Source organism: Exophiala aquamarina (genome assembly GCF_000709125.1).
Source record: "Exophiala aquamarina CBS 119918 chromosome Unknown aczIA-supercont1.15, whole genome shotgun sequence".
Taxonomy (NCBI): Eukaryota; Fungi; Ascomycota; class Eurotiomycetes; order Chaetothyriales; family Herpotrichiellaceae; genus Exophiala; species Exophiala aquamarina.
In genome coordinates this window covers 303,363-322,737 of record NW_013550573.1, presented here as the reverse complement: position 1 = coordinate 322,737, position 19,375 = coordinate 303,363, and the positions used below count along the sequence as shown (strand labels likewise).

The following is a 19,375-nucleotide window of genomic DNA, read 5'->3' as shown; positions in this document are numbered from 1 at the left end:
GGTCTCTTTGGACGTCGCTTTCGTCCGCCACCTGAGGCAGCTGGGGTTGGACGAGGAGACCCTATGGACATGGAATTTCCCTGGGGAGGGCCGCCCCGGATGGGCTTTCCTGGAATGGGCATGGGGATTCCGGAACTGATGGGTCCTATGGGACGGGGCGGCCGCGGAATGGCCCGACCTCCTAGGGGTGGACTCGGAGGAAGGGGAGGACGAGGAGGCTTCGTCATGGGACCCAGAGAAATGGGAGGACCCGGCGGCTTTGGCATGGGATATTGTGGAATGGGAGGACAGATGGCGATAGGATTTCCCGGTATGGGGGGCTTCGGTTTCGTGGCGATTCCGATTGGCATTGCGGAACTAGGGGAGGGATGGCGAGGAATGGGCTCTGGTGGCAGCGGTGGTGAAGGTGGTGAGAGCGAGAACGACAATCACAGCAGTGATTCGGGCGATGATGGAAGACGTGGCGACGGCGAGGGTGGCAGAGGTGTTCCACCAGCGGGAGACCTCGATGCAATGAATGCCAGGGACCGCCGACGTCCTCAGGGCGGCAGACACCCTCATTAAGCCAGAACATGGAGCGGCGTGCAGCGTAGCAAAATCGAAACAGGTGAGATGATGTCGATGGTGCTGGGAAGTGGGTGCTTGAATACATCTCAACGGCTTTGCTGGTATACGTATCGGTATCGATGAGGACACTCTCGAGGTCCAAGGAGAGAGCAGTCGTGTATAGAAGCGAGCTGCGGCGAGAACTACTTGCCAACGCACATCTGTCAGTACCAAAAGTCTAGCAACGAATCTACGTTAAGAGGTGCAAGTGAGCAAGCGTTTCCTCTGCAGAAGAGGGGTCGGACAGTGCTAGAGGTCTCTCACCTGCTTCAATGTTGATATAGACAGCATTGATGGCAGTTTCCAGCGGAGACTCCTAGCACGCGAACCCACAGATCAAGGCGAAATCACCAATCCTACTAAGCCTCTACCGTCTGCGAGCTTTCTGATTTCGGCAGTCGGCCATATTCTCAATGCAGGCTCACACAGTAGACCGCAGTCACTCCAGTCACAAACTTCTAATATTGGCAGCGTCTGGCGGTCCACAATGAATGTGATTCTGACACGTTCCGGATCCATCAGATCTACGAGGCTGGTCTCTAGGCGGCCACCATTTGGCAGGTATGTTGAACCCGAACCAGGCACTGTGCCTGGTAGCTCCGATGCAGAATGAACTAACGAACACCATGTATATACGCCAGTGCGAGACCATACTAAGTAAGCCATGCTTCTGCGCCAGATCCGTTGGTGATAAGGCATCGTTGTATAGCATGATCAATCTGTGCCATTCCAAAAATAGCGATCGTACGGTAAGAAACGCGGGCTTTTGCGAGTCCATTCGTTCACTTCCTGGGCCCGGAAGACAAAATGCCATCGGCATATTCTGTAAAGTGCAACACGCGCAGCAACAAGGTGCTGAAAACGGCGGGATAGCTTGGGCTGTTCGAGATCTTCATTCATGTTGCGTCGGCGGTACATCGCTCTTGGCGTCATGAGCATGGACAGCATCATTTCCAGCTGCAGGTACATTGGCTCAAGATAGAGGTGGACAGCCTCCGCACAAGAGCTAGTAGATGGCAAGAAGGCCATTGTGGATCGATCCTCAAGTATACGGAGCCCCGCTCCTAGATGCTTGACGCTTGGGGGTGTCATCTCCATTGGATCCTGGAATGCTTCGTACCCGACGAAGAGGAAGCAGGACATCAATACTGCTAGAGTGCTAATTTCCGGTTGCGGGTGGACCAGCAAATGAAGTGCCGAAGAGAATGCATTAGATTGTAAACGGGAAAGGCCATGCACATCATCAGGGGAGCAGCTAGCAGCCTCCTGTCTGGTTGCAAGTGCTATGGTCATACAGCGGACGGCCGGTTCGGCAAGCGCCATCTTTCTAATGAAAGAATCCCAAAAGCGTTGCGTAAATGTAGAGAATGCAGCGAGAATGGGGCTCGTTTGTTCGTTAAAGAATTGAATCGCTCGCCGCTCCTGGGGATCTGTCGCAAGGACCAAGATGGAGGTGGGTTCGAAAAGCCATGTCTTTGGCGGCTCGTACCATCCACAAGACCGCTTCCCGAATTGACACCGTTTGCATGTCGGCTTTGTCTCGTCACTTTTGACACGCCGTGGCCTGCAGCTCCTGCACCCTGTTTTGGATTTGTTATGGAATTTTCGGTGATTGTTTCGTCCCACCAGATCATCACATCCACTTCAGGCGAATTCATAGATACACAGCAGGCAGAGAGTGAGATAACGAGGAAGAAAAGATGAAACGGTGTTCTCGGGGGCTATTAGCCGTCTGGTTCTGCGAAACATAATCTGGAAAGTCAGATTCTATTAATCTACCATCCAGAGATGGTTGCGAGACCAGGTATCTCCTCTGACGCAAAGGCAGGGCTGGCAAGGAGTGAACCGTATAAATATGACCGTGTTTGGCCAAATTGATCCATTCTCTTGAACCTCGAAGGCCATGCAAGATTTCACAATCTGACCGATGGATGCCAAGCCGCTGATTTATATCATGCATGGGGCGTGGCATAGTCCTCAGTATTTCGAGGTCGCAAAGGAACGGCTTGAGGCTTTGAATCATACAGTCATCTGTCCCAAGCAACCATCGACCGGTGCGATTCCCCCAGTGGCGACTTTGTATGATGATGCCGTCCAGGTTCGAGCCGAGTTAGACCTTTAGGTTGAGGATAGATCAAAGGTATTTGTTGTGATGCATTCCTACGGAGGTCTGGTCGGATCAGAGGCCGCGGCTGGTCTGGGTCGGGCTGAGAGATCAAAGTATGGCCTGCAGGGTGGAGTCATCGGTCTCATGTATGTCTGCGCATTCATCTTGCCGCTGGGACATCATTTGTGCACTGCCCTTGGGGGAGAACTGGCGCCGTTTATCAAAGCAGAGGTAGGCTCAAGACCAACGTCACCCCATACTTCATCTGACAGAGTGTATTCTTAGACCGACGGAAGTTGCAACCCGAACAATCCAGAGCATGACTTCTACAACGATTTATCCCCCTCCGAGCAAACATTCTGGGCTTTGAAATTGCAACATCACACCGTAATTGCTCAGAAGACCCCTTTGACAAAAAGAGCCTATACTGAGATCACTGTCAGCTCCTTGTATTGTGAGAATGACCAGGCGCTTCCTCTTTGGCTTCAGGAAGCCATGGTGAAATAGTCTGGATCGAGAGTGCAAGACTGAGATGTACGGCAGGACACCCACCGTTTCTCAGTCAGCCATGCATCTTTGTGGAAAGAATTGTGGAGGCTGTCAGAGTGGCCTCGAGTTGCACTCCAGATTCGTTCAAGTGACTCTGGACATCAAATGCCCACCTGTCGCGGCATTTGTGAACAAAGCATGAACGATGAATAAATAGTCCACCATCATCATGATTGACCCTTTGGGTCAAATTCAGAGTCTAGCTGGCACGCATCCAGATTGATCCGATCCTGGGGTGTATTCATAGACATACAGCCTTCCCACCACAATTTCTGGCCTGGCTCATCAAAAATGTAGTCCCACCAGAGGAATGTAGACATCAGTTTGCGAAAGTCTGACCAGGTATGCCTGTACGGCGATTGAGAAAGATATTGGCCAAGTTTCTGGATATACCACGTCCTGTTCACGGTGAGCTCCGCTGCCATGGCTCCGAGCATAGAGGCCCAAAGGATCAAATCAGAATGATTGGTAGCCTTCATCACTTCTGTAGATGTGTTCAGGTACTTGCTGCCAAGAAATTCGTAGTTCTCGATCGCAATACGTAATGCATTTGAGAGCCTTGGCTTGGTCTCTGTAGTTGCCGGAAGGGGAAAAATTACCATGTCATTGTAGATGAGTGCAGTCCATCGACAGATCTCACGCAGGCAATCCATTTCGCTTGTCCCCATCGTAGGTGGAGGGTTAACTGACAGTAGCGTGTGCTGTGCCTCGTTTGCAGCATCTGCAACGTCAAGAAGGCTGAATGCAATTGCTTTGCACCGTTGGAACAAGTCTAAAGCAACGGTGACATCTTCTATAGCTTCGAGTGCGCCTGCGAGATCTTGATCGATGAATTGGATATATTTAAATCCAGTTCCCAAGACCCTCAGCATATCCATGGCAGCCTGGTCGAGATCACACTGTCTTGCGCACAAGCTCGTAGAGTTCGGGTACACCCAGGAAAACGCAGGTGGTATGCCCAGACGAGAACTAGCTTGCAAATCGGCGCTATCCAAAGACTTTTGTTAGCAGAAACCAAAAGCGAGAGAAGGATTGAGCAGACAATTGCAGGATAGATACCATTCCATAATCACGGATGTTTTTGATACCACCTCGCTGGACGACTGACTGTAACATGCTCTGCATTGTCGCCGGCACCATCGTTAATCTCGCATAGACATTCAAATACTGGGCGGTTGCTAGAGGTGACGCTCGGTATAGTTCGGGAATTTGCGAAGGGCTAGGGTCTGTAAGCATGCCTGCCATAACCATTGCCATGAGAAGCGCGTCCGAGGCCGGCCCTTGAAGATTTTTGAGCGCAGTCATCAAAAGAGCTAAGCCCTGATTTTGATGTTTGAGGCGCAAAATTTCCACGTCGTTGGGTAATGATGAATTCCTGGCATCTGCTCTCACAATGTTTGCAGCTCCAGCAACCTGAAGATGGTACATTAGTGGCCATTCAAGCCCAATTCGTCTCCAAGAGATTTTGATCGTCGCTATGTCCGACTCCCTTGTTGAAGATATCAAAGTTGGATGGACGCACTCGTACACTAGAATTTGTAAGTTCTCAATGTTCTGGCATAGAGTTTCAAAAGCTTACCATATTCGAGACAACGACGTAGATAGGGCGGGAGCGGTCCAGTCGGATATGATTCAAATGGGTCGACTTTGTGCTGGCCCAGGAGGGACAGGGGGCTTGGTGAGTACTCGGTCTTGAGAGCTCCATCTTTTGTTACCATGTTTAATTCCATGATTGCTCCGATTTGCTCATCATCGAGAGATCTGCCCTCATTTACCTTCCTAGCCTTCTTCCTCCTTCGCATATGGGTGATCCTTGCAGCATGAGATCTGGCTTGGGACATTCGCAGGTCCTGGTCACCTTTTGTCTTGGCTGAAGGATTTCGCATAGGCATGGACACAAAATGGAAGAGTCTTTCCCCCTCGTGGTCACCCATCTTGACCAAGAATGCAAATTTACGACTGAGTGGAATGCATGAGGCATAGAAAATTATGAGTTTGAAGAACCGTCAGAGGTCTAAGTTGAAATCATAGGAGTCAAAGGGTTGATCGAAGCGGCTACCAGTCTACCGTGCGGAATTGCGACGATGGATGTCTGCGCTAACCCGGGTCAGCTTAGGTGACCTCGCCCAAGCTATTAATAAAGTCTCCGTACCCCAGATGGAAGCAATGATTCCTCCCCAAACCTCCCTACCTTAGATGCTGAGTACCTGAGGGAGGTAGAGAGAAATATTCATTCAGGCATTGGAAGATAACTCCATGCCAGCACCATGGCCGTCGCGACATAGATTAATCATCATTACCTTTAAAAGGATTGAAATAAATGTTGTTGGCGAGTTGAAACGCATAGTGTGGTCTGTGACTACGGCTGCGGACAGCACCCCTTCCTGATTTGGAGGGTCAGATAATAGCCAAAATGCTGAGTAATCTCCATAATCTGCATGGTGGCTGGGTGGTCGGTATGGAGCACTGTGGAATGAACTACAGCAGTCCATTGGGCCTATGTAAGCACATAGCTGGTTGAGGATAGATAGAATGAGCCGATGGAGAGTTGAACAGACTTCTAGATCGTTGACTGATCCATTTAGAGGTGCGGTTGATCTTCTGCAAGGGCGCGAAGCGGAGGACCAACACTCTAGTTTGGAAAATGAGTTCGAAAGTGACCTAAGCCGCTTAGAAAATGTTTGCTCGGCCTCTCAAGCATTTTGTTTTTGCCTGGCGAAGCTGGATTGTGTTCACAGCAAGGTCAAGAACAGATGAGTTCCCTCAAGATCTTCATCCCATCACAGAATCTCGTCAGTGTGCTGCCAATATGTAGATCCAATCTCATGCAAGGATTTATTGAATTGGTCATGCCTATTCTGGGTGGAAGCCCGAGTCGGTTGGCAATAGCCGTGCAGGGGTTAAAGGCGTGGTGGTTGAAGGTTCTTGGTGCCCAGAACACACCGAATGCCTTGTCTAACAGCTTGAGAATATGAAGCACAACGGTGAGGCAGGAAAAAGGTGAGTACTGATAAGGTCAAGAGAAGAGTGGGAGTTTCAAGGCCATCTCCCAGCAACTTGAACTTGAAGCAAGAGATTGACAGTTGTATGGGGGAAGGCACGCGTATCGCAAGTTGTGAATGCACAGTACGTGGCTGCTCCTTCCCCCACCGTTGTAACTAATCTATTCTGGGATTAGACGCTCCAGGCACTGCTATGCCCTGTAAACTCTGATTTGTCGCCAAAATCTCCGCAGCTCATTTCATCTCGCGCCTCTTTTTATCCCATGGAGCATTCTCGTCCAACAACTCCCTACGCGATGCTGCCCCAGGTCGGCTCTCGATCATATGCTTGCATTCTCCATGTCTGAAGCCTTGTTGGCCGAGGTTAAAAAGCTTCATCACGCTCGACTTGCGCGGCTCATTTACTGGAAGTGGATATCTTCGCCCGCTCCGACGACACTGAGCCTGATGGATTCGGAAGCGTACCTGCCGTTGTTGACAGACCAAAATTACATTCTGCAAAACCCTCATGCAGGTCCCGCTGTTGGTAGGGAATGTACTTGGGAAAGACAGAATACTCCTGCATTAGCTTCAATGGGACTGCGTTGTATCTGTGGGGGATTCACACAGTCGAGACAAGGACATCCTTGATGTTTCTCCTCTTCTCCAGCTTGATCTGTGGAGGGCGGAAGTGGAAGTCTGGAGGCAACTGCGATATCATATATGAACCATGAGCCGCCTTCACCTTCTCAAGATCAGGATCCCTCAGCCCTCACCCAGACGTTCCTAGCAGCGTCAGCCTTTCGTTTGAATCGCTTTCTTTGCATTTGTCTTGCCGTTAGACATCCATTCATTTCAAACAACCAGTCACTCATTCTGATATTTGCGTCACTATCAACACCATGGCTTTCCTTCTCATTCTTACCACATTCATTTCCCTATTTTTGAACCCCATTGCTGCCCTACCGCTCTCGATTGAGGCCAGAGGTACAGTGGTCATCAGAGCTTTGATACGAGTTCTGGCCTAACCGAAATAGCGGTCTCCCAGGATCTTTTAACCCAGCTCTCATTCTTCGAGCAGTATTCGGCAGCAGCATATTGTCCAGCCAACAACTCACCGGGTTCTTCGACAGCAATCACTTGTGAGGCCGGGAATTGTCCACTCGTGCAAACTGCTGGTGCCCAATCCATTGTAGAGTTTCAAAAGTACGATGCAGTCTGATCCAAGCCTCCCAAGACAGAAGATTGCTGACCTCAGATAGTGTCGGAATCTCTGATTCTACTGGCTTCGTGGCTCTAGATCATACGAACAATTTGATCGTCATATCTTTCCGAGGTTCGAGGAGCGTTCTAAACTTCATCGCTAATTTGAATTTTGTCTTGGTCCCCTGGTCGGTCTGCAACGGCTGCTTTGCACATGCTGGCTGGCTTGACTCGTGGAGCGGTGTCAAATCTCAAGTCCAAGGCGCCGTTGACGATGCTCGGGCCACATATCCGAGTTACAAAATCATTGCCACTGGCCACTCTCTCGGAGGAGCACTTGCGACGCTCGCTGCCGCCGACCTGAGAACGGCTGGCTATACCATTGATCTGGTATTTCCGCCCCTTCAAGCGATCCGCTCTCAACTCACTAACGAACATTTGGCAGTACACATATGGTTCACCAATGGTAGGGAACGCTGCACTGGCAACCTTCGTCACAGCGCAAACAACTGCCAACTTTCGCGTCACACACGCACAAGACGTCGTCCCCAAACTTCCAGGCTATGGTTTCGGATACGCCCATGTCTCTCCTGAATATTGGATTACCTCGGCAACTGGGGCTGCTGTCACCCCGAACGATATCCAAGTCTCAAGTGGGGTTGTCAACTTCAAGGGCAATCAGGGTACCTTGGGGAACAGTATCGATGATCATCTATGGTACTTCAACAATATCTCAGGGTGTGGAGGAGACACTCTAGAAATAGTCAAAGTGTAAAACGACGGTCCCCCAGAAAAGGTTTAAATCTTCGCCTCGGTGTTGAGAAGCCCGAAACCATCCCAAAGCCGAGTACAGTGAAAGTACGCCCCAAGGGAACCCTTGGGATGTGGATGTGAAGTCCACACGCCTTGTATGTATAACATACCACATCTAGTGATCTGTACATAATACTAGTCGTTCTCGTCCGCGAGATGGTCGTTGCAATTGCGCTCTCTTACTGTTTTTACCTTGTTTCACCGTGGGATAAAGCAACAACCGTCAAGCTTTGGTGAGGCATTATGATATTGTGCAAAAATTCCGCAAAACGGCTCGATGTAATCAATGCATTGTACTACCCCTCCCCCCTTCAAATGGCCTCTTCGTATTCGTGCGTCGCCAGCGGAGGCGACACCTTCAATCTTGCCAGATCCTTCAGGCAATGAAAGGCACTCTCATAGGAGTCGACGTTCCCCAGGAAACCCAGTTTCCTCGCCTTTCGCACACTTAGAGATAATGCCCATCCACCAATCACGGCGCTGTCTGTCATCCCGAAGATCTGCGCCCGATCCTTGAATGGGTCGAGCAGGAGCCCATGCTTCCCGCTCAGCTCGTTCCATGCTTCGACGACTTGCGGGGATTCTGACCACTCGAGTAGTGAGAATGTCGAGCGTGTCACACCTGGAGGTCCGTATCTTGAGATTGACAACGCATGTTAGCTCCCCACTCCACCCGAGCCACTGCACCACCGCTAAGAAACGGAAACGGAAACGGAAACTCACCCTCGTGGATTCTGGTCATGCCTAGAGACAGTCTCACGGTATTTACTGGCGTCGATTTCCGGCGGCGCAAAAGTCGTCCCATACCACTTGGCCAGGTATGGCCAGAAGCGGCCCCAGGTGAAAGGGAGCCCGTCCTGGGCATTGAACGCTTCGTTCCCCGTGTTCGGACTTAACACGGCCCACTCCTCCAGATACGCATTCAACAAAGCGCTGCTCTGGCAGTACTCTCTATCCCATGCCGTGTAATCGCCTGGAAATGGGAGCGGCTGTCCAAGGTGCGCCTGGACCGAGGCAAAAACTGCCAGTCCAACCATGTGGTTCAGAAGATTATCTCGCACGGCACCGATGATGTACGAAGGCCGCACGACGTTCCATTCCGCGCCGTTGCGCTTGCTGTACTCGAACAGCATGTCTTCCTGTGGGTAGTAGAAGTTGTTCTCCAGGAGCACTCTAGAGTCGGTTTCGAACGAGGGGCTCGTGGCCGGTCCCATGTGGAATCCGTAGTGCTTTGCGCCAGTCTGGAGCAGAACGCGGCGCGGTTTGAGTGAGGCTAGCTCTAGGGCTCCCAGGAAATTGCGGAGGAGAGAAGCTGATAGAAGATCCGATTAGTCAGTTACTGACCTGACAGAGAAGGGGAACAGGAACCCAGTTATGAGCTTACAGTTGACTTCGGCAAGCGCGTCTGCATTTGACCACATTCCTAGGATATTGCCCTTTTGCGTCGGCTGCATGTACGAGAAAAAGAAGGCATAATCACTGAACACATCGCATCAGACCGCTAGGCATTCAAGATTGCCCCTTAGTAGGCGAGAGACGGGCAACTGCAACTCACACAGTCGAGATCTTCCCCAGACTCTTCGCTAGATCAGCAGGTTCAGTGAGAAAATCCGCGCAGATGTGCTCGACGCGACTCGCCCCGTCCCCGAGGTCTGAGAAGAAATAATCGGGTGGGGATCGTCGAGACAGGCAGTAGATCTTCTTCCATCGCTCAGGCGCCGCGGCGAGCACTTTCAGCATGTGGTAGCCTGAGATTCCATTCGCACCGGTGATGATTGCGGTCAGACCTGTGAGCTCGGGAGTCTCGGGAAAGGTTGGCAGCCCGTGAAAGATCCCGCGCGAAACAACAATTTGTTGATTAGTGGCTGCCATTGTGGCGATGCTGGCAAGGCTGAGGCGTTCAGGGGATATGATAACGCTTACGGACTATCTCGGTGTTGCGCTCGTCGATGCCAACGATGGTCAAGTCGGCTCTACTTACAAACACCGCCACTGTGTACTTTCTAGAGTCGCGGTCCACCGTGAGTTCAATTGAACTTCTCTTGTACCTAGGGACTTGGTCTCTCCACAAGGTGGAGTGCATGGCTCATTTCCCCTGCTTCGTTGTTGATGCGGGGAAGCTCGACCAACTGAAGGGGTCGCATAAACATACGGATTCCTTCTCCACGAACCAAGACCTTGGAAGCTGGAGAATCCTAGTCCTTGATAGCATATTGATAGTATGACCCCGATGTGTGGTAATGGCAGCACCTCCCTTCATGCACTCGGTTGTTCGGTTTGTGTGCACATCCGATCTGGGTTGATTTGGTCGACTGGAACCCGCGGGATTTGATCTCCGACGTATTGTGGATTCATACTCCGCATCAGAATGGACTACATTATAATCAATGCTGAGGCCACCAACGACAGAGCAATTCAGTTAACGACAGGTTTCCGCCTAGCATTCGCAGCTCCGCTCTGTCTCCAAATCACTTGCGAAATGATTCGTTGGTGTCTTTCCAAAGGGGAACCACCATACCATCTGGCCCAAACAAGCTTTAACCGAGAGGGGACTTCCAATTCCTCGGTGGCATGGAAGCAGCTTTTTGGGAATCGTATCCGGAACCCCTCTCAGATTCTTCGCCTGAGTGCGGGCATGGCGAGGCGCGAGTGCACAATTGCTGTGGAAGCTTTCTAATCCGGCTGCCCTACCCCGCCTGGATTGCACCTTGGAACTAGTGTCAATGGACGATATCATTGAATCCAAGCTTGAGTTAAGAGGAGGGGTCTCAGCCACCAGAACCACGGTATTATAGAAGTTACCTGAAACCACTCCCGAGCTTAAATCACAACATCAAAACGTCAGACCGAATTGTCAGGAAAGCCGCTGTCACACCTCAGGTATACCTTGGTTGAAGCAACTAGGTCTGTATTGTGCTATCAATCCATATTCCACAGAACGAGTTGGAGATCAAACCATCGATTGACATACACTCTCGATATCAGGCACTAAGCTATGGCGTCATCATCGGATCTTTCAACGCTGTTCGCGAAAGCAGGAGTGCCGGCTTTCAAATGCCCTGCTGGGACAAAAATGCACTTCCTGGACCTGGGAACTCTACAAGCAGACGAGGGTTGGTGAGTTCTAATATCGGCTCCATTACCAAATGGCTATGCCAGCCCATCGGTGGGTTTGAGCATAACATGACCCAGGATCCTCAAAGCACAGAATTGACCGCATGATTGTTTGGATCTAGGCTCCTCCGTGGCGGCAACACCAGTACTCTGAGCGACAAGAACCCAGAGAACAAAAGGCGCGACCTGATCATTCTCGCCGCTCTCATTGAATATCCGGGTGTTGGTCTGATTCTCTTCGAGACGGGTTGTGCAGAGGATTTGGAAGTGGTGATCTGATCCCCTGCCGCATCCATGATACAGAACTCCCAATAACGACGTTGCGATATACAGGCGTGGGGCGCTCCCTTGACAGACGTCTTCCCTCGAACCAGCTACGGGGAGAGTCAGAAGCTCCCTGCGGCGATCAAAGCAACTGGCAACGACATCAAAGACGTTAAAGCGGTTGTCATTGGTCACTTACATTTAGACCATGCTGGCGGGCTTGAGCATTTCATGGGTACTGACGTACCAATTTATGTGCATGAAGAGGAGTTCAAGCATGCTTGCTGGGCTGTTGCTACCGGTGCTGACCTTGGCGTCTATCTACCAGGCTATATGTAAGTCTCACTGCCACTGAATAAGTCAGTTTGCTCATGCCGCGGCGCACGACTGTTCCCAGCTGAGGCGGTACCAAGTCGTCCTCTATTCCATACATAGCCCCGAAAGAGTACTGACAGCTCGACCGTTCGCAGGAGCCTCGACAAATTGAAATGGCAAACTTTCACCGAAGACCACCTGGACCTGTACCAAGGCATCACACTACACCATAGCCCTGGACACACACCTGGCCTTGTGGTGATGCAGCTAAATCTGGAGAACAGCGGGACTTGGATCTGGACGACAGATCAGTTTCACATTGCCGAGAACTACGAGCTGAGCCATCCGCACGGCTGGCTTGCGCGTGACCATAACGCCTGGATCAAATCACTGAAGATGATTCAAAGGCTGCAGAGGTTGTTTGATGCGAAGTTGGTATTTGGGCATGACAAGGACGTGGCGGCCAAGTATATGGGAAAGAGTTATGATTGAAGCATACCAGACTAGGTAGCCCAATGATGCGATGTAATTCGGGCAGATGATTATTCTATATCCAGAACATTGTTAGGTAATTAGAAGAAACGAAGTTGAATGAGAGATTATTCCAGAGGGCAAGACAAACTGGCGAATCTTCGACTTGCTTCATTAACCAAAAATAATAATTCACGTGATCAGCCATCACCTGACATCGCCATGTCATAGATTTATTCGTATTTTTTGCCAGAGCAACAAAGTGACCACTATCTTGAGTTTATCAGGACCAACACCGTTGCGCACGGTGAAGTTTTTACGGGTTGTGGCCCGATAGAGGCGATGCACAATGCCGGAACGGTAGTATTGCGCTCAGCAAGCAACTGCTTGCACCTCTCATCATTTCAACTTCCAACTCGAACATTCCAACCCTTTTCCTTCTCTTCACCCGCGTCGATCCTGCGGCGTCTCTATATAAGACCTCGATGGTACGATCCTGCATCTCATCTGAGCGTTAATGAGTTCCAGCGGCGAACCTTCTCCCAATCCACCCCAGTCAGCTTCCGCACATCTACTGCGCTGCAGATTCTCAAACCCTATGGCGCAAATAACAAGACTGAGCGGGGCTTGAAATTCGAAGATGGGGAAATTGACAAAATAGAACTTGAAGCCATCTTTGGTCGGGATCCCCCTTCCAAAAGGTTAGGAAATCGCCTGCTACGAGTCTTGCACGGACGGCGTACAGACGGAACGTTAGATCTCCCACTGCCTCCAGACCTGGAAACAGAGCTGGAAGATTACCCACATGCAGTGGAGGACGGTCTCCAGTTTCTCCGGGACGCGTTTCCTATTGACGAAGACGCGGCCATACTGGCGCGGATTGAAAGAGAAGAGGACCCCGAGGAGAAGGACAATCCGTCGGAGTTAATGCAAAGAGGGCAAGACCTGGGCTTATACCGTGGCCCCCAAAGTGGCCACTACCACGCCGAGCTGAGCGAGAGAGATGGCGATGTCTACGGTCGGAGTGAACTGGATCGAATGCGGGCCGAGAACCTGGCGGAAGCGGAGAGAGAAGAACGAGAAATGCAAGAGCAGATCGATATACAACAGGCCAAGGCTCGGGAAGAGCAGACTACAGCGCTTGCACAGCGGCCGGACCAAGGTCTTACCTCTACACAGGAAGTGAGACCACCGAATGAGTTTGAGAAGTGGAGGCTGAAGGCGAGGAACCGAGCACAGTCCAAGTTGACCATGGACTCGCCGGAGATCGCGCAGCAGTCGGCCCTCAGGCGGCTCATGCCGTCGTTCATTCTCGTCTCGGTGCTGACGTCGGGCTGCTACCTCTTGTCGCAGTACTGGGAGCGACCGAAGCAGTCGGAGCGCTTCATGCCTACTGTGTCATTATCTTGGGCAACTATCAGCACGATTATTGGCCTCAATATCACGGTTTTCTTCGCCTGGAGATGGCCAGGATGTTGGAAGCTTCTCAACAAATTTTTCATCACTGTCCCTGGCTACCCGTACGCCTTGAGTCTCCTCGGAAGCATGTTCAGCCACCAGACACTCTCGCATCTGGCAATGAACATGATCCCGTTGGCCATTTTTGGACTTCCTTTGCATGAAGAAGTCGGGAGAGGCGCTTTCCTGGCCATTTTTCTCTCATCTGGTCTGATCGGAGGCTTCGTAAGTCTAGCACGATACTCGGTCCAGAAGGTATTCGTCACGACGACGCTGGGAGCCAGTGGAGGTGTCTTTGGCGTCGTGTCTGCATATCTTACACTTCATTCAGAGTGAGTAATCTTTCCATTTAATACTTCAGAAGCCTATGGGCAGCTAACACTGCTGGCAGGAATAAATTCTCGATCATCTTCCTACCTAGGGAATGGACTGAGCAGCTCAACCTCAGCGGTGGTGTTCTACTGACATGTCTGGGTGCCATGCAGTTGGTTGGGGCACTCCGTCCGACCAAGACCATCGCCTACGTGGACCACCTTTTTGGTATGGTTGTAGGGATTGTTAGTGCTCTCTGGTGGAGCAACAATCAGAAGCGAAAAAGGGAGGCCCTCAAGAAGAACGCCTCGGCGGGTATCTGGGACCGTTTGTTTGGGACCAAATGAGCAATGAGGAAGAGGAACAAGAGGAACAAGGCCCGTGAATCATAGAGACACCCCTCCACTCTCCTACCGACCCTAGAGCTGTGTATCATATGTAAAAGATATATAATTTATTGATGGGAAATGGCCCCCAAACGATTGGCCGTTTAAGGCAAATGGAAATTCCGCCCCGCCGACGTCACTTCCAGGGATCTGTTACTCCGTACAAACTTACAAACCACAATCCGAGCTCTCGCTTAATCGTGAGAAAAGTTCCCCGATAATGAAACCAATTTGCCAGAGCCTTCAGACAAGCAGAAGGACAAAACCTCCCTCTAAATAATTGTCCTCTATGATCTTGATCTGTCTCTGATGCATCTTCGATGACCTTTCACCCTCTCTTACTCCCCTTCCATCCGCCACCTTGTCTTGCCTCACAAACCCTTACTTCCCCCCTCTCCGGCATTGAAGGGCCCCCCATCAAATGGCCAACCCGCCAGATTCACCAGCGCCTTCGCTGTGTCTCCTGAGGACCCTCCACCCATCCACATCGGGGCCGACAAGGTCATGGCAATCCACCTCACATCCCGACCCGTCTACACCACTGCTGGCGACAGCCTCTGCAGATAAGACAGTCAACGTCTGGAGTCTGCGAGATTTCTCTCTCGTGTCCACCGTCAGCGGCGGTCACAAGCGCAGTGTCCGCACCGTCGACTGGAAGGACTTCGGGCGGGCGGCAAGAGGACCTCGGTCCGAGAGAAAACCCGTCGTGCTGGGCACAGGCAGCTTCGATGCCAACGTTGGGGTGTGGGTCTGGAACGATGACCGCCGATGGGCGCGGTTCAAGGATGTCGAGGAGGAGGAATCTTTCCAAGGCAAACAGAATGATGAACTGCAGGCATGGGATGGAGATGGCAAGAACAAGAACAGCAGCAGCTCAGCAGTAGGCGACGACAGCGCAATGACGGACGATCTGGCAACAGACCTCACAAATGACGAGCAAGACCAGGACGAGGACGACGAGGAATGGCATTTCTCCACCCTCCTGACCGGCCCAGATTCAGAGATCAAATCGATCGCCTTTGCACCTCCCCACTACCCTGCAAACTGGCTGGCCACGAGCTCGCGAGACAAATCCGTCTGGATCTGGGAGGAAGTCGAGCCCGAGGAGTGGGAAACAATCGCCGTCTTAAGCGAGCACACCGGCGACGTCAAATGCGTCAGTTGGTGCGCAGGCGCAAGAAAAGGCGACCCTCTTGGCGACAGTGGCAGGAAAGCGAAGCGGCGGAAATTGGCCAACGGAGCTGCCAACGATGGGGACATCAACATGGCTGAGGGAGACTCGCACACTAATGGCGCAGCACTAGCTGACCGAAGCTATCCAGAGGCCGAGCTGGGGACAACAGACACTGACGACGACACTATCCTCGGGTCACGCGACATCCTCGCGAGTGGCTCCTACGACGACACGATCCGACTGTGGCGCGATGTTGAGGAGGAAGGCGACTGGATCTGTGTCGGCGTCATCACCGACCACAAAGGCACCGTTTGGGACGTCAAATGGGAGCCACACATCAACTACTCTACACTCGACCTGGTGCTGCTACAGGACTCCAGTGCACCACCGAGCGTAGATCAAAAAGCAATGATCACAGAATTCGAAAACGACTGGGAACCCCGCCTGATCTCGTGCTCCGATGACCTCACAGTGCGGATCTTCCGACGCGAGCTCAACGACGCAGAGAAAGCGAAAAAGCAGCAGAACCGCATGCAACAACCATCATCCATGGACAGCTCCATCCCAATGGGGTTCGCCAGCTCCCGCCTACCCAGCGTGATCCGGCCGATGAGCAGCATGGAGTACTGGAAGCAGGAGGCGATCCTGCCGGAGGTGCACGTACGCAGCGTCTACGCCGTCGACTGGTCTCGCAACACGGGTCTGGTCGTGACTTGCGGCGGTGACGGCACGATTGCTGTCTACAAGGAAGTTCCTGTCGTTGAAACGGATGCTGCCGCGCACCAGGAAGATACCGACATGAACGGCGTGACACCGCACCATCCGAGCGCCGAGGAGGCGGAAGACCACGCCCTTGCACAGCCCGCGGAGCCGTACAAGCTGCACAAGACCAAGTGGATCGTCGTCGCGCTCATCGAGGCCGCGCACGATGAGTTCGAGGTCAACCATGTCTGCTGGGCTGTGCGCAGGGATAAAGAGCGCAGGTTCGATGGCGAAGAGGTCGTCGTTTCCACCGGCGATGAGGGCGGTGTCAGGATTTGGACACTGCCAGACGGCGTGGTGGACGGGCCTTGAGATCAGAATCAGAATGAGGGGGAGAAGGCAGGTGGTCTGTTTTGGGAAATTCATGCTGGCGATGCATCATCGTAATGTGATGTCATTCGTGGGATGGCCAAACACAATTAATTGGTCTTTGTTTGGATCGATGCGACAGGAGCAAGATCACTGAATCAAGGGCAGGACAGAAGACCTCCTATGTATCCAGGAGAAAGATGGACGATGAGAGAAATGCAGAGGCGGTGGAGGGAGAGAGAGCCCGCTGTAATCCATCTTATTTGCATTTGCGTGAGAAAGCAGCCGGGTCTGTCTACCAAGAGAAGTCGATGTATCTATCTGATTAGAGATCAAGTTAAATGAGACACAGTGTGAGAATGAAGTCGGTGGTAGGTTTTCACTATGTTTCTCGCTGGCTGTCGATCGGTCGACCCAGCATAGGAACCCAGTCGATGGACAGACGAAGGATCTAACATGAATACTCCCGGGCCTAGACAGGCTCATGGGCTGACATTAGGACTTTTATCTGATATCGTACGGTTACAGTATGTATAAACAGATTTTGAGGATGACCGTCGACTTCGTCTCGTAGAAACTGCGGAGCGCACCTCGGTAGTTAGGGGCATCAAAGAGCCAAAAAGTGCCGTTCTTGTATAGTTTCGGCATTCAAGAAGTGAACGGCCGCCCGGGTCAGCACCTCCCCTTTCTTCTGTCACTCTATTCTCTGAGCAGCAATATCATCCCGTACATAGCCCAGACATCCAACAAGTTCTTCCACAATCGACCATAGGATGTGGAGAACAGGGCTTCCCGTTCGCTCAGCCGTACTTAAGCCACATGCCGGTCAGTTAGTACTGAAGTGGGTGACCATTTGGGAATCCTGGCTGTTGATTGTTTTTGCTTTCTCTTTATTTTTTTCTTGGGAGGCGTTGTTTCCCCATTGACAGGTATGGCATTGCTGTGGAGAGGAGTGCTAGTGGAAAAAGAGTGAGAATGTGTTAGGGGCGCGGGACGCGACTTTTTCTGACTTGCTTTCTATCATAGTCTGGCTCTGCCCCATGAAACCACTGCTGCCATGCACGACATGAAGCTAGGATAGAGTTCGGTGCGCTAGGCGTCGCACACACCTTCCGGATCCGCCGTTAGGAGGACGCCCATGGCATTGGAATTGACGCATCTTCGGTGCGACGGGGCCTTCATTGTGTGCTAGACAAGTGTAAGAATATTGTCACTGCAATCTTAAACATTTGTTCAGATATCTCTGAGAAACGAGCTCGGTCAGTGGACGGCACCTCTTAACATCCAAGTCGCGTTTCTCCGAAGGGTGGATAGGAAGAGGAGACCACCCGCTCAGGCTCGTGTCAAGTAGGCATCCTTTCGCAGTTGTTTAACCGCTTTGCGTGCCTGGTTCATACTGCCACCCAATAGATGTAATTCTTCCGCGCGCTCGGCCAATGATGTTTCCGTCACAGTATCGAGAATGAAACGTCCCATCTCGCCAGTTCGCCATTTCTGGACGAATTGCAACGCCGAGGCCTCGAAGTCGGGAGCTCCACCCTTTTTGAGCCGTCCTTGTTTCCGTGCAAGTCCTTCTAGGACCTCGAAGATGTCATTTGTTGGATTAGAGTACGACTGGTAGAGCTTGGTGTCGTTCAAATTTAGGTAGTAGAGCAGATAGTCGGCAATAGTTGTAGGCGGAATAATGGTGTCTTTCACATTGCCGCAGAGCGCCAGTTTGAGCATACTTTCAGCATCAGGCACGTAGGGCACAAATACACCCGGCGTATCAAGAACATATACGCCTTCTCGTCCGTCATTGCCATCGATGATTTTAACACTGGTTCCAATCTTCCGTGTTACCCCTGGTTGATCACCTGTCCTTGCAGCCTTCTTTTTACCCAGGCTCACATTGCGCAAGGCATTGAGCAACGAAGACTTGCCCACATTAGGCATCCCCACGACCATGAGTCGAGTGCCAAATAAAGAGTGTGAAGCGTCTGCGTGGGCCCGCGCAAAGTCAAGTACCTTGTTGATAGTATTTCGAGACTTGATGTCGGTACAGAATGACGTAGATGGTGCATCCCATTTTTTGATGATAGCCTCTCTTTTCCTATCCTCGGGCGAGTATGTGCTTCCTAGGTCTTGTTTGGTGTAGACAATCAATCGAGGTCTCTCGCCCAAATTCGCCTCGAATAATGGATTTCGAGAGACAACTGGTGTCCGGTAGTCGCGACATTCGATAACAAGGTCAATGGAAGCGACCATTGATCTCATCTTAGACAGTCCAGCGGCATGGTGTCCCAAGTAATAGGATCGCGGGATGGAAGAGAGGTGCGGGTAGGCTTGTCGAGGAACGAATGCCGCCATCTTAAGTTGTTGTCCGTATGTTTTCCAGAGTCCGAAAAGAGTGCCATGTTGACTGCGTAATTACGTCAACATAGTCTATCAGTGAATTAGCACAAAGGGCTAAACGGCTTGATCAGTAGCAGAGTTGGTGGTCCTGCAAGTTGCATCTGATGAGATCTGAGGCAAACCCGCACGCCAAACCTGTCAAACCTGCCAAGACTGA

The 19,375-nt window shown here is 51.5% G+C and overlaps 9 protein-coding genes across 9 annotated transcripts; 5 read left to right on the top strand and 4 right to left on the bottom strand.

Moving 5' to 3' along the window:
- Positions 1 to 1,320: 1,320 nt before the first annotated feature.
- On the bottom strand, positions 1,321 to 1,929 carry A1O9_10901 (uncharacterized protein; the record flags this gene model as incomplete). The annotated part of the gene is made up of 1 exon (XM_013400129.1): positions 1,321 to 1,929. One exon carries the CDS (start codon positions 1,927 to 1,929, stop codon positions 1,321 to 1,323), a length of 609 nt encoding a protein of 202 aa, XP_013255583.1.
- A 604-nt stretch (positions 1,930 to 2,533) lies between these two features.
- A1O9_10900 (uncharacterized protein) lies at positions 2,534 to 3,330 on the top strand. The gene is made up of 2 exons (XM_013400128.1): positions 2,534 to 2,944; positions 2,999 to 3,330. Exons 1-2 carry the CDS (start codon positions 2,759 to 2,761, stop codon positions 3,218 to 3,220), a joined length of 408 nt encoding a protein of 135 aa, XP_013255582.1. The 5' UTR covers positions 2,534 to 2,758; the 3' UTR covers positions 3,221 to 3,330.
- Positions 3,331 to 3,429: 99 nt separating this feature from the next.
- On the bottom strand, positions 3,430 to 5,196 carry A1O9_10899 (uncharacterized protein; the record flags this gene model as incomplete). Its single annotated transcript, XM_013400127.1, has 3 exons — positions 3,430 to 4,249; positions 4,305 to 4,791; positions 4,842 to 5,196. 3 exons carry the CDS (start codon positions 5,194 to 5,196, stop codon positions 3,430 to 3,432), a joined length of 1,662 nt encoding a protein of 553 aa, XP_013255581.1.
- Positions 5,197 to 7,145: 1,949 nt separating this feature from the next.
- Positions 7,146 to 8,221, top strand: A1O9_10898 (uncharacterized protein; the record flags this gene model as incomplete). The annotated part of the gene is made up of 4 exons (XM_013400126.1): positions 7,146 to 7,230; positions 7,281 to 7,449; positions 7,506 to 7,836; positions 7,892 to 8,221. The coding sequence occupies 4 exons, from the start codon at positions 7,146 to 7,148 to the stop codon at positions 8,219 to 8,221; spliced, it is 915 nt and encodes a 304-aa protein (XP_013255580.1).
- A 349-nt stretch (positions 8,222 to 8,570) lies between these two features.
- On the bottom strand, positions 8,571 to 10,131 carry A1O9_10897 (uncharacterized protein; the record flags this gene model as incomplete). Its single annotated transcript, XM_013400125.1, has 4 exons — positions 8,571 to 8,895; positions 8,983 to 9,571; positions 9,644 to 9,738; positions 9,815 to 10,131. 4 exons carry the CDS (start codon positions 10,129 to 10,131, stop codon positions 8,571 to 8,573), a joined length of 1,326 nt encoding a protein of 441 aa, XP_013255579.1.
- Positions 10,132 to 11,254: 1,123 nt separating this feature from the next.
- Positions 11,255 to 12,444, top strand: A1O9_10896 (uncharacterized protein; the record flags this gene model as incomplete). The annotated part of the gene is made up of 4 exons (XM_013400124.1): positions 11,255 to 11,376; positions 11,496 to 11,643; positions 11,707 to 11,972; positions 12,108 to 12,444. The coding sequence occupies 4 exons, from the start codon at positions 11,255 to 11,257 to the stop codon at positions 12,442 to 12,444; spliced, it is 873 nt and encodes a 290-aa protein (XP_013255578.1).
- Positions 12,445 to 12,765: 321 nt separating this feature from the next.
- A1O9_10895 (uncharacterized protein) lies at positions 12,766 to 14,540 on the top strand (the record flags this gene model as incomplete). The annotated part of the gene is made up of 2 exons (XM_013400123.1): positions 12,766 to 14,213; positions 14,273 to 14,540. 2 exons carry the CDS (start codon positions 12,766 to 12,768, stop codon positions 14,538 to 14,540), a joined length of 1,716 nt encoding a protein of 571 aa, XP_013255577.1.
- A 460-nt stretch (positions 14,541 to 15,000) lies between these two features.
- Positions 15,001 to 16,827, top strand: A1O9_10894 (uncharacterized protein; the record flags this gene model as incomplete). Its single annotated transcript, XM_013400122.1, has 1 exon — positions 15,001 to 16,827. One exon carries the CDS (start codon positions 15,001 to 15,003, stop codon positions 16,825 to 16,827), a length of 1,827 nt encoding a protein of 608 aa, XP_013255576.1.
- Positions 16,828 to 18,156: 1,329 nt separating this feature from the next.
- A1O9_10892 (uncharacterized protein) lies at positions 18,157 to 19,173 on the bottom strand (the record flags this gene model as incomplete). The annotated part of the gene is made up of 1 exon (XM_013400121.1): positions 18,157 to 19,173. One exon carries the CDS (start codon positions 19,171 to 19,173, stop codon positions 18,157 to 18,159), a length of 1,017 nt encoding a protein of 338 aa, XP_013255575.1.
- Between the last annotated feature and the right edge of the window lie 202 nt (positions 19,174 to 19,375).

Bases quoted from the DNA above. Each gene is read 5' to 3' on its own strand.
- A1O9_10900 (XM_013400128.1), top strand. From the start codon at position 2,759: ATGCATTCCTACGGAGGTCTGGTCGGATCAGAGGCCGCGGCTGGTCTG. The intron at 2,945-2,998 runs GTAGGCTCAAGA...GTGTATTCTTAG, and splicing joins CGCCGTTTATCAAAGCAGAG to ACCGACGGAAGTTGCAACCC.